We start from the raw sequence: 14,982 nt of genomic DNA, 5'->3' as shown, positions 1-14,982 counted from the left end.
TTGCACTGTTGGTGGGAATGTACATTGATACAGCCACTATGGAGAACAGTGGAGGCTCTCCTCCACTCCTGCACAGTGGAGGAACCTATGGAGGTTCCTTTAAAAACTAAAAATAGAATTACTATATGACCCAGCAATCCCACTACTGGGCATATACCCAGAGAAAACCATAATTCAAAAAGACACATGCACCCCAATATTCATTGCAGCACTATTTACAATAGCCAGGTCATGGAAGCAACCTAAATGCCCATCGACAGACGAGTGGATAAAGAAGTTTTGATACATATATACAATGTAATATTACTCAGCCATAAAAAGGAACGAAATTGAGTCATTTGTTGAGAAGTGGATGGACCTAGAGACTGTCATACAGAGTGAAGTAAGTCAGAAAGAGAAAAACAAATATCGTATATTAACGTATGTATGTGGAACCTAGAAAAATGGTACAGATGAACCAGTTGGCAGGGCAGAAGTTGAGACACAGATGTAGAGAACAAACATATGGACACCAAGGGGGGAACACCGCGGTGGGGTGGGGATGGTGGTGTGCTGAATTGGGCGATTGGGATTGACATGTATACACTGATGTGTACAAAATTGATGACTAATAAGAACCTGCAGTATAAAAAAACAAACAAACAACAACAAAAAAAGCAACTAATACTAAACTTTCTTTGGATTATTTGTATGGAAATATGTTAATATAAATGTTTCAGACATTACATGAAAAAATAAATAAATAAGAGATTCATTTCCAGAAATATTAAAACAGGATAAAATACTAGAACTTGGGGGTATGTCATACTTTGTAAGTCTTGATTTCCCCCCAATGTATAAAACCTAAATGCATAGGTTTATTGCACCTACTAATTTCTGCCCTTTGAATTCTTCTTTATACTCATGGAAATAGGTGAAGGAAGAATGCACTAAATATAGGAAGTTTCTACCTTTTTATGTGAGTTGTATTCATCTCTACATGGTCATTCTTATTTTCCAACATTCAGTAATCTGTTTCTAAGGAAAAGTACAGTTTTCACTAAATCCAAATTATTCATCATCAATATGCTATTTAGATCTCAGGAAATCATAAACACTCATCATAAATATTACCAATGTTTCAATGATTAAAAGTAATACTTTCTAGAGGGGAGAGGGGAATGAGCAGCTAGCTACTGTTTAATATTTATAGAGTTTCAGAGTGAGATGATGAAAAAGTTCTGAAGATAGTGGTGATGGTTGCATAGCTATATGAATGTACTTAATGCCTTTGAACTCTACACTTACAAATGGTTAAAACAGTAAATTTTATCTCATATTCATTTCACCACAACACAAAAGTAACGCGTTCTAAAGCACTGTTTGACTTCTACATTTATATAATAGTTTTGATATATTAACATTCAATGATTAGAAATTTAATGTAGACAGAAAATTTACGGAAAGAAATTTTGTCTGGAGAAGGCTTAAACTACAGGTGATTATATCTGCGTCCATTCACCTATTCCATCCACGTTTTATACTTCAGAGAACTTAGCAAATAATATGATTCTTCCTTTCATTTTTGGTTCTGAAGCAGAAAAGAGAAGAGATTCTTGGTGTAGATAGAATGATACCAATTCAACTGACAGTTTCCACTGGAAATGTTCTGAAGGAGGACCCGAACCTCAGGACTTCATTCATTCATCTGTTCATTCACTTAATAACACATTATTGAGTGGTCATCATGGGTACAGAACTGGAGCAGGCACTGTGGAAAACACAAACATAATTTACCTGAGGGGATCAGATTCTGATTGAAGAAAGAAAACACAGAGTACAAGAAAAGTGTGAAAAAATGAGTTAATGATATATTTGGCCATGTGGGATTGTCCCTGGCAGTATATGATGAGATACAAGCCTAGAGCAAGAAGAGGTTATTTCGTGCTCAGGTCAGAGAGCTTTGTAAAGAAAGCGATGCACAAAGTGAGCATTCACTCGACATGTGAGTGAATTCTGAGAGGAAGAGGGGGCTCAAGGAGGGAGAAAACCTGAGCCAAGGGAAGGTGACCAGAATGAACGCAGTATGTCCACAGGCAGTGAGGTCTCTCCTCTAGCCTGGAGGGACCCCTGGAGGATGCAGAGTCAGACCACAGTAATTGTCCGCATCTCAGGTGATAAGTCCATGAAAGCAAATGGGGTTAGCTAGAGTAGAAAGGAAGGGACTCTCAACACTATTTGGTGAGGAAGAATCAGGATTGGACAGAGTATGGGATGGTGTAAAGGAAGGAAGTATTGCTACAATGCCATAGTACGACTACAATGCTGTAGTGACAGTGGAGAATCTTTTATTCACTATGAGAATATAATATAATGTAATGTAATATAATGATATAATATTTTGCATAATTTATATAATTATTGATATATTATTAATAATGTAATGTTATTATATATCACATTATTATATTATATTCTCATATTCTCATATATTCATATATAAGCACATATTTCATGCATAAGTGTATATATATATATATTTTTTTTAATGAACCGAAGTCCATATTGACATCACTGTTTACTCTTGGTGTTGTATATTCTATAGATTTTGACCACTGTATGATGACACATATCCACCATTATAGTGTCATAAAGAGTATTTTCACTGCTGTAATTTCTAATGCTTAATTTTAAGAAATTATTATAATTAAGTTGCTATATTATTAATTATACGTGATTTCTTAGTGTTGCACTTAGAAAGCTGAAATGAAAAATAATTATTGGCTCCAAAATATAAGATCAACATCTAATAGAGAGGTTTATATTTAAAAATATAACAAACAATATTGCTCATTATTTGAAACATCTTCCTTATTCTATTCACTTACTAAAAAAATGTAAGCTCTGCAAGGGTACAAGTTTTTATCCATCTTGTTCACTGCAGTATCCTCAGCACGTCGAAGAGTAGCTAACACATAATAGATGCTCAAGAAGTAATTCTTAACCATATTTGTGCAGTGATTTGTCTTGCAGCAATGCTGATTTAAAGCAATATTCTACACTATCTCTGTTTCTACAGGACTGTATAATTCAATTTTTCATTTGTTTATTTGATATTTATTTAATACTTGGTATGTACTCAATGGGGATACTATGGTGAGAAAACCTGAAACAGCCCTTGCTGTAATGGAGAATATAATCTAATTAAGAATCTAGATATTAAGAAAATGACAAACAAATGAAAGAGAATGGCAAACTCTGTGGTAAGAACTATGAAAGCTAAATACAAGGTTCTATGGGAGTACCCATAGATGTGGGTCTCTATGGCAACCCCAGAAACTGGAAGCGTCTGAATTACCTTAAATCCTGAAAAGCTAGACTTTTATTTTTGTCTTTTGGGACAGCATTTAACTTGGGGTTCTGTCTACAGGAACTGATCAATAGATATTAATTGAATGGAGTTATTTTCAAATTGATAGTCCAAATATTTCACTCATTAATGAGAATAGTCAGTTAGCCAGAGTACTCTCTTACTTAATAAATCCAGAAACAGGTACTTATTCTCATTTCTTCTTTCCAAAAAAAAAAAGAGAAAAAACTTAGGTGCACAATTCCCCTCATATATAACTTTGCATGGTGCAAAGTTAAATTCAAGTCAAGGAGGAGTTATTTCCTGTACATTTCCTTAACACATAAATTTAATTAATGCTATTTCTATGGAAAGGATGAGGGAAATCTATTCAATGCTCAAGTGTGAAGTGGGTGTCATGAGTCATGTCTACCATTACTATGCCTTAGAGTTTCACTGAACCACTGCCTCAAAGAAACTCTTTTTAACACATTTTTACTGTACAAAGCAGGAATATACTATTGTGCATATTTTATGTTTCTCTAAGGCTTAAAATTGAGCCATATCATACAGAATCTCCATTTAGGGTCAGGAGAAGAAGTATTGGAAAAGGGAGGGGCGTCTCCACCAAAGACTTGTCTCTCTTGTCTCTCCCTCCCTCTCCTGTTCTCTTAGCATGTCCACTCTGTCATTGGCAGCATCGAAGTCACTTTCATAGAAACCATTTGTAATCTTGCAAAAACGGATTGTGATTTTGGGTTGGGCTAAACAGCAGAGCAGATGAAATCTTTAAGAATAAATGAAATATTCTAGATCCAGACATGGGCCATTAACAATAAGCAAGGAAGCACCACGCAAGTCCCAAGGAGGGAGCGGATCCAAAGAGACCCTACATTTGTCTTCTGTGAACCATTGGCTGCCCTTCCACTGTGAGCTCTTTGCTCCTCTGAAGACACAGCAGAGGGGTGAGCAAGCCAAGGGAGCCGCTTGCAGATTGATTTCCTTGCTTCAGTAGCTCCTTGACATGGCAAAGTTTGGCTCCATTCTCTTTTCCAATTGAAAATGGATACAGAAATGAGAAAAAAACACCACACCCAACAATGAATTAATAATAGCAGCCAACTAGCTGCTAGGGCCATTATATTCATAATGCTCCCGATGCTGTGCCCATCGCCTGCAAAAGAGAATTTGTCCTTAAGCTGCTTATTTTCAAACTACATGTGAAGACAACAAATTGAATGGCATGTTGATCCAATAAGGCATAGCAAGAAAACTAAAGAATCAGCTGGGAGGGAGTGCAAAGAAATAGAAGTTTAACAGCTAGCCAGCCTGAAATAAAGCAGGCGCGATTACAAGACACATGTACAATTCTCCACGGCCCCTAAAGTCTCTAGCGAAAAGGTAGAAATGAACTAATTTATTAGTAAAATCACATCAGGGGCAGTAATTTCATGTTAGTGAATTTACATGTAATAACATTAGGCTCCCCACCTCCATTTCACCAGTGTGGCCCCGTCTGATGATGAATGAGGTGCCTAAAGAAAGATGATAGTTTGATTGTTTTCACAGCAAACAGATCAGCATTTTAATTTCTTGCCTCTGTGTTTATTGCTTATTTGGCCCTTTGCTCGGCTTGTAAAAACTTGGCTAAATGGAAATGAATAAATGTAATTACTGCGGGTGACAGTGGTAATCTGTGTGGGTTTTTCATATTGGCTTTGCCAGCGCTAATCTAATCACCGGAGAATATGTGTCACCTCGCAAATGCACTGACATAAAGCAGAATCCTCAGTCAGTGCCAACTACACACAGGCTGGGAAGCTCAGAGGCATACGGCTGTCTGCACCCACTGCTTGTTTCCCCTCTGCTATGGAAGCAGAAGTTGCCAAAGAATCCTGAGAAATAAATGTGTGTGTAGGAAATAGGTCCTAGTTTGGGGGAACCCAAACGGAGGCTCATGGATGACCCTGAAGCCAAAACAAACACTAGCCAAGATGGTAGCCAATGTCTTCCCAATGTGGGGATGAGATGTCCAGGGCATAGGGTGAGCGGAAACAGAAATTTTCCATTTCTCCCTAATACTAGATGGCTGGGAAGTCTGGTTAATAAGTGGCTTCATGTCTCGGGGTTTTGTTTTCCATCTATAAGACAGACATGGGACATGTCAGATTGCTTGATGTTAGCATTGCAGGAGGAGCAGTGGGGAGGGACCCAGGCAATCAGAGTGGAGGAAGAAGGATGAAATGAGATGATGTAGGTTAAAGTGTCTTGTGAGCTACAAAGCAAAGCTAAACGAAGCAGAAAAGAGTCCTCTGAAACTGACTTTATTATATATAAGATTTATTTTATCAGAGCGGCAGGGAAGAGAAGGATTATTCGGTAAATGGTAGTTGAATGGTTGCTTAGCATTTTGGAAAGAAAAATAAATCAAGACTTGTAACTCTGAATATTGGTCAAAAGTAATTCCAGATGGATAAAAGAATTAAATATAAATATGAAAATCAAAATGTTAGGAAAACCAGATGAGGAATTTAATATTCACTGGATTTGGAGGATTTGAGAGAGGACACAACACTGAAAAACAGTAAAAGAAATCACGAAGGAAGAATAAACAAATTTGATGACATTAAAGTTACAAACTTCTGCAGTCAAAGTAAGGTAGCCCAAATAAGAAAGCAAATAATATTTTCAGCAAATAAGACATGGGCCAATAACTATGTTATATTAAAAGCTCCCAGATGTTTATTTTTAAGTAAAATAAGACCCCATAGACAATTGACAGAAAGGAAATAGATGAGAAGTGTCCACAAAGAAATACAACTAATAAATGCGTGAAGGCAAAAGTGTTCAAACTTGCCAAGAATCAGAGAAAAGCGAATTCAAACAAGTTAGCAAAAATAGATAATGCCTTGTGCTTTCAAGGTATGGAGAGACTGAAAATTTCTAAACCGGCAATGGCAGTTGAAGTTAGTATAAACTTTTTGGAAACCAAGAGACATAAAAGTTTCTAATTTGGATCTAGTAATTCCACTTCAGAGCATACAATTTAAATAATATTTTTAAAAAAGGAAGTGACTATATTTCTAAAAATATGTATTTTTTAAAAAATTAGAAACAGTTAAATGGTGCAGTTTATTGCTCATCATTTAAATTATTAAATGAATTAGCTAGTTTTCCTGTACAAATAAAATTTTTGTGAATAAAAATTATGAAGACTTTAACGATGTGAAATTATTTGATAGACAGCTAAGTGAAAAAAAATTCTGCAAAATTGTCTTTTTCCAGAAGCCCCCATTGGACGTCTCAAATATCATAAGCCAGTATTAGGTCACACGCCCATTTCTAAGCCAATCATTGCAAGAAAAATAGTATAACCATGATTGACTTAGAACAATCATTTTGGGGAATGGATACTGGGCAACGCTAAGAGAATAAAGGAATGAGGACCACCAAAAGATATTCTTAGAGAAAAAAATAGATACTAGACATGTATGGGGTAGGGGAAGAGGGTCATGGTATATAAGAAGGTAAAGGGAAATTCAATGTATTTAGAAAATTGAAGAATTAGGGGAATAACTCTGGTTTCTTAAGTGAGATATTAAAAATAGTCTTTGTCCTAGATTTCAGGAAAAAAAGTAAGAAAGAAGGAAAGATAGAGAGAAAGGAAAGAAGAGATGAAAGAAAATGAGTTGAAGAAAGGAAGGAATAAGAATAAAGAAAGAGAAAATCGCTTCTGCGGAGCCTCAGTCTTAGAAGAAACCCTGGCATCTAACCCCTTCTGTGTAAAACAGACTTCCATCATCATACTTTCAACCTGAAGATGGTATCAGAAGTGTAAGGCCTCAGGCAATCTGCTAGGAAGATGGCTGAGAGGCTTAGAACTTTCTTGTGAAGCCTAAAAAGCATGACAAAACCAAAGTGAGACCCTCTCCAAGGAAGGCATACAAGGTCTAATCTGACCCAAAGTGTAGTAGGTAGACCTCCACTCTTTTAAGATGTAGTGTGTGAACTAAGCCATGATGAGAGACAAGGAACTGGGAAGACGTAGCAGTCAACCAGACCTCTCAACAAAGAGCATCTTCACTCCAGAGAGTCAAACTTAAAAAAAAACAAAAAAAACCCCCACAACTCAACGAATATCGAGTCAGAGCAGCTGACCTCCAGAAATAGGACATCAGAGAACCGGGCAGTAGACGTGATGTTCGTCAAATGCCTCTTGTTGGCAGTTTATTTGCTATTTGTGGAGAGGACAAGGACCCATTTTTAAATCCTTCCCCTAGCTCACATCTCTGGAGTGCATTGTGATGAGTTTAAACAGGAAAGCACTTCACGTGTGGCAATCACTGGGAGAAAGAACACAGATCCAGGAAAGGACGTACAAACCTTCTCTATTGCCTTCAGGGATGCCGTGGGGCCATCTTCTCTGGAAGGGAGTTTACAGTTATTTTTATAGAGCATCTGTACAATTCTTTCCAGATCAGGGAAACATAGTCATTGAACCTTCCAAAAACTGGATTTTCTCGTCTTTAAGTCAGTGATTTGGATTCTCACCTTGTCTGAGAATCACAGAGGTGGTTTGCCTTGGTTTATACCCAGGAAGCTGGAACCAGTGGTCCCAGGGGCAGGTATGTCACCAGCCTCCCAACTTCACAGCCACTGAGAGGAAATCAAGTGAATTCACTGCCTCTGGTTTTGAATGTGATCACTAAAGTACAAACATCGTCCATTTGCTTGACAAAAAATAAAGATGGTGAAAGGTTTCTTTTATGTTTCAGGAAATTATTACATTTTGGTGAAGTGCTTAGAGGTATAATATGAGCTGGATAATTTTCACAGCATTTGATGTAGTGAATGTGGTGGGGCTCTTCCATGACACATAACCAGTATTAAGCCAACATTTATAAAATAAAAAATGAAGCCAAGTTTCTCACCGGGAAAAATTAGTTTCCGTTCAGCAAGATGTCCTACGGCATCCTTATAATTTTTAGGTTTCAGTTTTCAGTACTAACTTTTACCACAAGGGATGACATTTAGAAAATAAAGAATCCTAGATGTCCCCTAAAAGGAAGTGCACCAAACGATTAGGAGAGTATCTGACCCCAAGTAAATCAATATTTAATTATAACCATTGGTCTGAACCTTCTTCTTGCCCTATTCTTATTATAAAAACCCCAATATTGCTGTTTTCTTTATTCTTCCCTTTTGAGTAACTTTACAGATCAACCCTTTTCCTAATATTATACTTAGTATTAAAAAAATGGACTTTTGACATGTCTAAGGAGAGCTACATAAATTAGTGCTAGTAATATTATTTAAATTTAAGACATTGTGTAAAATAAATAGCAGTATAAAATATAATCCCTGCCCTTTAATAGCATGTAACTGAACAGGGAAATAAAACATATATGCTTATAAAAGTAACAAATATAAAAAATATTATGCTGATACTTCTAAAAATATGGTCTACACATGGTCTGTATCAGATGCATTTAGTATGTTAAAACAGATGTGCTGGGCTTCCCTGGTGGCGCAGTGGTTGAGAATCTGCCTGCCAATGCAGGGGACACAGATTCGAGCCCTGGTCTGGAAAGAGCCCACATGCTGCGGAGCAACTAGGCCCGTGAGCCACAACTACTGAGCCTGAGCATCTGGAGCCTGTGCTCTGCAACAAGAGAGGCTGCGATAGTGAGAGGCCCGCGCACCATGATGAAGGGTAGCCCCCGCTTGCCACAACTAGAGAAAGCCCTCGCACAGAAACGAAGACCCAACACAGCCAAAAATAAATAAATAAATAAATAAATAAACAAACAAAACAGATGTGCCTAGGTCCCATTACAGATTTACTGAGTCAGAAATTCATGGGAATAAGGCCTAGGAAGCTGCATGTTAAAGGCACTCCAAAGTTTGCACCTTTTTTTTTTTGTAGTATACGGAACTACCAGAAAACATTAAGAATTAGAAGTTCTCCCAGGCAGCAGTAGAAGGGGGAGATTATATCCAGATGATCAGGAAAGGTGGCTGAGTACGTGAGATTTGAACTTGGTTTTGAATAATGAGCAGTATTTTGACAGTGGTGGGAAGATAATACAAAAGATAAGGATGTAACATTAAAAAATGCTGATGGGGGAAAAATAGCCAACTGGTTCGGCTAAAGGTGAGGAGTGTTTGGAGAAAAATCTGGAAGGATAATTTAAAGAGCTTTTGAATGCCTAGCCAAGATCCCTAACTTTTTCCAGTTTTTTAAAAAATAGTGAGGTAAATATTAATGATAAATAATGCAACTACACTACTAACATAAGATTACAGACATTTCTGAGTTGCGTGGGTAGAGATGGCCTTCACAGAGCATGCGCCATCTTGAGAACAAAAAATAAAATGAAAAATCCCTCAAAACCACCTTTTCTAAGTACCAGCCCCAGAGAAATCAGGAGTTTTGTGAGAATTACAAAAATAATTTCTCCTGCTCCTATAACTGCCACAGTGACCAATTGATTCTCTGTTTTCTATTTACAATTCAGGGGCGCTGATGTATGGTCCGAGTCCTTCTTGCTCAAATGCGTTTTCTTTCTTTCACAAGTGAAAAAAAGGGAGCACCGTGGAAAAATCTATTCTGATCCTGAAAGCTAAAACTCCTATCCACCAGTTGATGAGAACGAGAAACAAGCTGAAAAGTTAACTCTTGGAAAATTGGCAGAGTGAATTCACTTCCTACTCTGCATATGTGTTAATAGGTGGATTCCTACTACTGCATTCACCTGCCATGGTGAACCTTGGCCTGAGCAGCGGCCCCTTTCCGGCTGGTGGCAGCAGGAGAGTTAGGAAACGCAATTCACAGTTAGGTGTCCAGCAGAGGGATGGTGCTGACAAACCCGGGTAAAATTACATCAAGCTCTTTGAGAGATGTGGCCCCTGGCTGGGGATGCCTCACTAATTCTGTTGAAGGCTTTCTCCTCAGGAAGGAACAAAGCAAGATCTAGGTAAATGAAGGAGGAAAAGAGAAAAAATGGGACTGCAAGGCACTGAAAGAACAGAAGAGAATGTGATGTTGAAACATGGACAATGCTCTCAGTCCTGAATTAATAGGACTAAAATTAAAAATAGATCTTGTGCAGTAAAGTCCCAGTAGGATTTATGATACCACAGGAAGAAATATATATGGGGGGTGGGGCTTAACTTAAATCTTTAAGAATATTTCTGGACAACTTTTTCCTCTTATCAACATGAAGCATGAGAACACTGGGACTCATGTCCCTCCAAGGGGCCATGGTACAAAATTAGAGGCCAACAATGGAAGTTTAAAGAAAGATAGAAATGAAGTAAAGTTCTTTACTACAGGCAAGAACTGAGGATACCAAAACAGATGGACTTAGTAAGAACAAGGGTAGGTGGGAAGGAGGTGGGTCAGGAGATTTCTTAGTAACCGGGGAAACACACCTAAGGGAAATGCAAGGAACACAGATAAAGAAACAGCTTCTTGGACTCTTCATAGCAATGTCTTCGTCTGCAACTCTCACTGTACATCCAGTTTCATCTTCTGCTGCCCTTTCTTCTCCCATATCCTCTTAAGACTTGAGACTTAAGACTTCTGAATGTAATTCTCATCCTCAGTACCAAGGATGGTGGGAACAATTACTCTCCCAGGAAAACTTTGTACAGTGGTTTTGCAGACATACTTGTGTTGGAGAGTGTTCTTCATCCTACTTAAAAAAAAATTTATTGACATATATTTGATATATTGTGTAAATTTAAGATGTGCAGCATGTTAATTTGATACATTTGTATGGTGTAATGTGAATGCCATTGTAGCAATAATTAGCATCTCCATCAGGTTACATAATTATCATCTCTTTTTAGTGGTTGGGCATCATCATACTTTTTATTGAAACATGTTACCCACAAATGAGGCATGTTGAGAATAATCCTGTCTGTGGATTTTGTCCTGCACTTCTTTCTGCTGTTTTGTTCACCTACATATTTTAAGTGAACTTGCGTCTTTCTTTTCACTTCAAGACTACATCTTCCTGGTTTAAAAAACATTTTTTTTTAGCTTGCTCCCATTTTCCGTGTGATACGGTGTAGATAAGAGACTTGCAGTATTAGTCATTCTATCCTGAATATTAAAATACTAGAATCATTATTATATTTTGTCTACAGTATGCAAGTCAAGTAAAATGATTATAAAAATAATAAGTAATTGTTTTTTGACCTTACTATGAGCCAGGAACTGTTTAGGTGCTTTTCATGCATTAAAACATTTAATCATCAAAATAGAACGGGAGATAGATATAATAATTATCCTCATTTTACAGATGTGAAAACTGAATCATACAACAAAAACAATGAAGAAGAGATGAAGCAATATTTCTAACTGCTAAGTTCGCAATCCTTAAGTCTTAATAACTTCAAATGGTGTGTTTTTTTAACTTAAAAAATCGTAAGTGGAATATATGTACCTACATACCCCAAACTCAGAGGCGACAAATACATAAAACTTTGATTTATGCAAAATGAACACTCTGTGTGTTCAAATGAAAGGGTTATAGAAAACAAACCCAACATATATGATCATGAGGGACTTAACAAAAAAGAATCTGGAGGGACTGGGTGCTAAAGGCATGACAATGAGACTAAAAAGAATTACCAAAAAGGTGAAAGACCACGGTATTTTCAGCAGCTCTGGTCTGGTTGTATCCTCTGGGTGTTCATCCTGTAGGCAAACATTGGAAGGAAGGATGCATTCCAAAAATTCTTCGAATTGGAAAATTAGAAGGGAGTCTACTTTATAAAGGACATGAAAGTTGGTAGTCTCTCCTGCCTGAAATGCCTAGGAAAGATCCATTGTGAGAGGCTGGCTGTGGGAGTTCTGTGGAACTAAAACTGAGGAGGGTTGTCTTTTGAAGTCTTTTATTCATTAGGGCCAATCACTTCCTGTCCATGCCCACTGCCCATCAATTGGTTACTTTGCTTTCATGTATGAGAAGGTGCAAGAAATGAGCCAGGGAATATACTCTTGCTTTGGTATTCTCTGTCCATTGACAATTGTCTCAAGCCTTCCTCCCTAAGGTTTCAATCATGGAAGATAGTGTTAACTTTTCATAGTCTTCAATTTAACATCTGTTCCTGCCAGGTTTATTTCATCCGGCCTGGGAGAAATAGCATAAGTAACACTTCCCCTCTCTCCTGCTCCGCCTGATGAAATGGGGTATAAGAAACAGAATGGTGGCAAACAGGGAAACATATCAGAGCTTCTCTACCTTTGCTCTGGATTAGGTCTTCAGAGATCATGAAGACTATTAACAAAGACTTAAGTGGTAGAGAAAAGAATTATCAGATGGACTTTTTTTCCTCTGATGGGTTAGAGAGTAAGTGTTACATGTCATTATGTGACTATCATTAGCTCCCTAGTTTACAACTATACTATAACGACTACATAAAATGAAATAAGAAATAAAAATAGTAAATAGGAATAATAATAGATGCAAATAAATATTGCATGAAAAAGCAGAAACTATATAATATTTCATTAATCCTTACTCCTATTTCTATTAAATGTAGTAGGAAGTTTTAACATGTATCTTTTAGAGATGCATGGTAGCAGCCCCTTGGATGTCAGACAGAGGTACATAGAAGGGACTCTTGCTGATTTTGCTGTCTAGACTAGGGCTTACATTGATCAGTTCATATAAAAATAATGAAAGAAGAATTGGCCAATAAAAACAGAATTAGCTAAAGAGAGGCTTCTTGACCCAAATGCAAGTCAAATGCCTGCAGCTCTGGGATGAGAATAGGTTACAGGTTATTTGATTTTTTAGTTGTTGTTGTTTGTTTGTTTCCTGACCATAAGAATTAGAAGATTAGTTTGGGCATATCTTTTGATTTTTGACATCAATATTTTCCCCAAATATTATTTCTCAAACTGTATTTGTTGAGACAACACAAAGGTTCTAGGCTAACTATGTCCTTTTGCTAGTGTATGTCTGGAACGACAAGAAGTAAAGTGGAAGTGGTAAATTAAGACAGGGCACCTGACATTCTTTAGAAAATTTACTATTTGAACTTTTTAAAGATCCTGTCTTTAAAAATGTGAGGAAAAGTTAATTTTTAGGTTAAGGAAGAGCTTAACATTTTACCGAAATGATCATGTGTCTCTGGGTCTGGACTAATTTCCTACAATAAAAATGTCAAACCAGAAAAATCACACTCTCTTGTGAAATTCAAGTATACTCCTTCTTAAGCAGAGGCTATGATAAATGTAATTAAATTAGACTTAAACAAATTGTTATGGAGGTTATAATAAAAGTATAAACACGACCCAGTGAATTCACCATAGCTATTTAAATACATCATTAGTAGGTCCTACATGTCACTACATATAAGACATCCATATAAAATTTTGATTTTCAGTAGGGGTGTTGTCCCCACAAGATGGAAAGAGAATACTTTGTGGAAGGTGACACTGGTGGAACGCTGGATAAATCAAAAATTCTGATACCTAGTATTAGTGGGATGATCAGTCTAATGAATATCACCCATGGAATGGAAGAGAATCTAATACTCTACATTATTTTAAGGTAGATAATAAATATATAAAATTATAACAAGGTGAAAGCTGATTACCTTCTGTATAATCAAAAGATTATAAACAATCAGGTGATTTTTGTCACACACAAAATACAGAATGTCACATAGTAATTTCTCTAAATCAGTTATAGTTGGAAAATTTAATGAAAGTGATATCTTTTGTAATGGTATTCCGAAAATGACATGTCTAGGAATAAATCTATAAAAATAAATGTAAGACTTTTCTGGGGAATATGATAAACTTTATTGAAAAACATTTCAAAAATCTAAATAAATGGAGGTATATACTATGTTCATGAATACAAAGTCTCACTATCATGAGGTCAAATTTTCTCAAATTATGTACAATTTCAATGACATTTTAGTCAAAATGCTAGAGTTTTCGGGGTTTGTTTTTTGTTTTTTTTTTTTATAAAAAGAGAGAATTGACTAGATGCTTCTTGAATTTGAACGGAAGAGCAAAGCATTAAAAAAAAAAAAAAAGCACCAAACATTCCTGAAGAAGAACAAAGAAGACTAATGTATGGCACGAGGGGTGTATGACACACACTAACAATGAGAAACTATTGTAGTTTTGGCCCAGAGATAGCTAATACAGTGACCAAGAAAACAGAAGCTGAGCCACAAAACAGGCCTAGACATATATGCCATCTTGACATATGACAAAGCTCACATTGCTGGGTAAAGGGTTGGCTATTTAAAACAAGGTATGGGGGGAAATTATTTATTGGGAAAAAAATTAAATTTCTAGCTCACACTTACAAAAATCAATTCCACGTAGATTAAAGATATTTAGTCTCATTAAATTTAAGATTTACTATTTAACAAACAATACCATGAAGGCAACAAAATACTTGGAATACATAATACATATAACAAAAGGACTAGTATACAGAATATAGAAAGGATGCCTATGAATCAGTAAGATAAAAATGACTAATCACTAGAAGCAGGCATTTCACTTATAAGGAAATGCAATCAAACAATAAATACATAAAAAGAAATCAATCTCATTAGTTCTATCAAGTACAAATTAAAGCCAAAAGGCACTAGTATTTTATATCCTTTAAATT

The 14,982-nt window shown here is 36.5% G+C and overlaps 1 protein-coding gene across 1 annotated transcript in view; it reads right to left on the bottom strand.

The window, feature by feature from the left end:
- Positions 1 to 1,605: 1,605 nt before the first annotated feature.
- PKHD1 (PKHD1 ciliary IPT domain containing fibrocystin/polyductin) overlaps positions 1,606 to 14,982 on the bottom strand; it is a 471,129-nt gene continuing 457,752 nt past the window's right edge. Inside the window, exon 67 of the mRNA XM_059938524.1 lies at positions 1,606 to 1,750. Coding sequence (XP_059794507.1) covers positions 1,725 to 1,750 — 26 coding nt within the window. The 3' untranslated portion in view covers positions 1,606 to 1,724. The remainder of the gene's footprint in view (positions 1,751 to 14,982) is intronic.

The sequence above is a fragment of the Balaenoptera ricei genome, chromosome 11, assembly GCF_028023285.1.
Source record: "Balaenoptera ricei isolate mBalRic1 chromosome 11, mBalRic1.hap2, whole genome shotgun sequence".
In the NCBI taxonomy this organism is placed as follows: Eukaryota; Metazoa; Chordata; class Mammalia; order Artiodactyla; family Balaenopteridae; genus Balaenoptera; species Balaenoptera ricei.
This window is presented reverse-complemented; position numbering and strand designations above follow the sequence as displayed.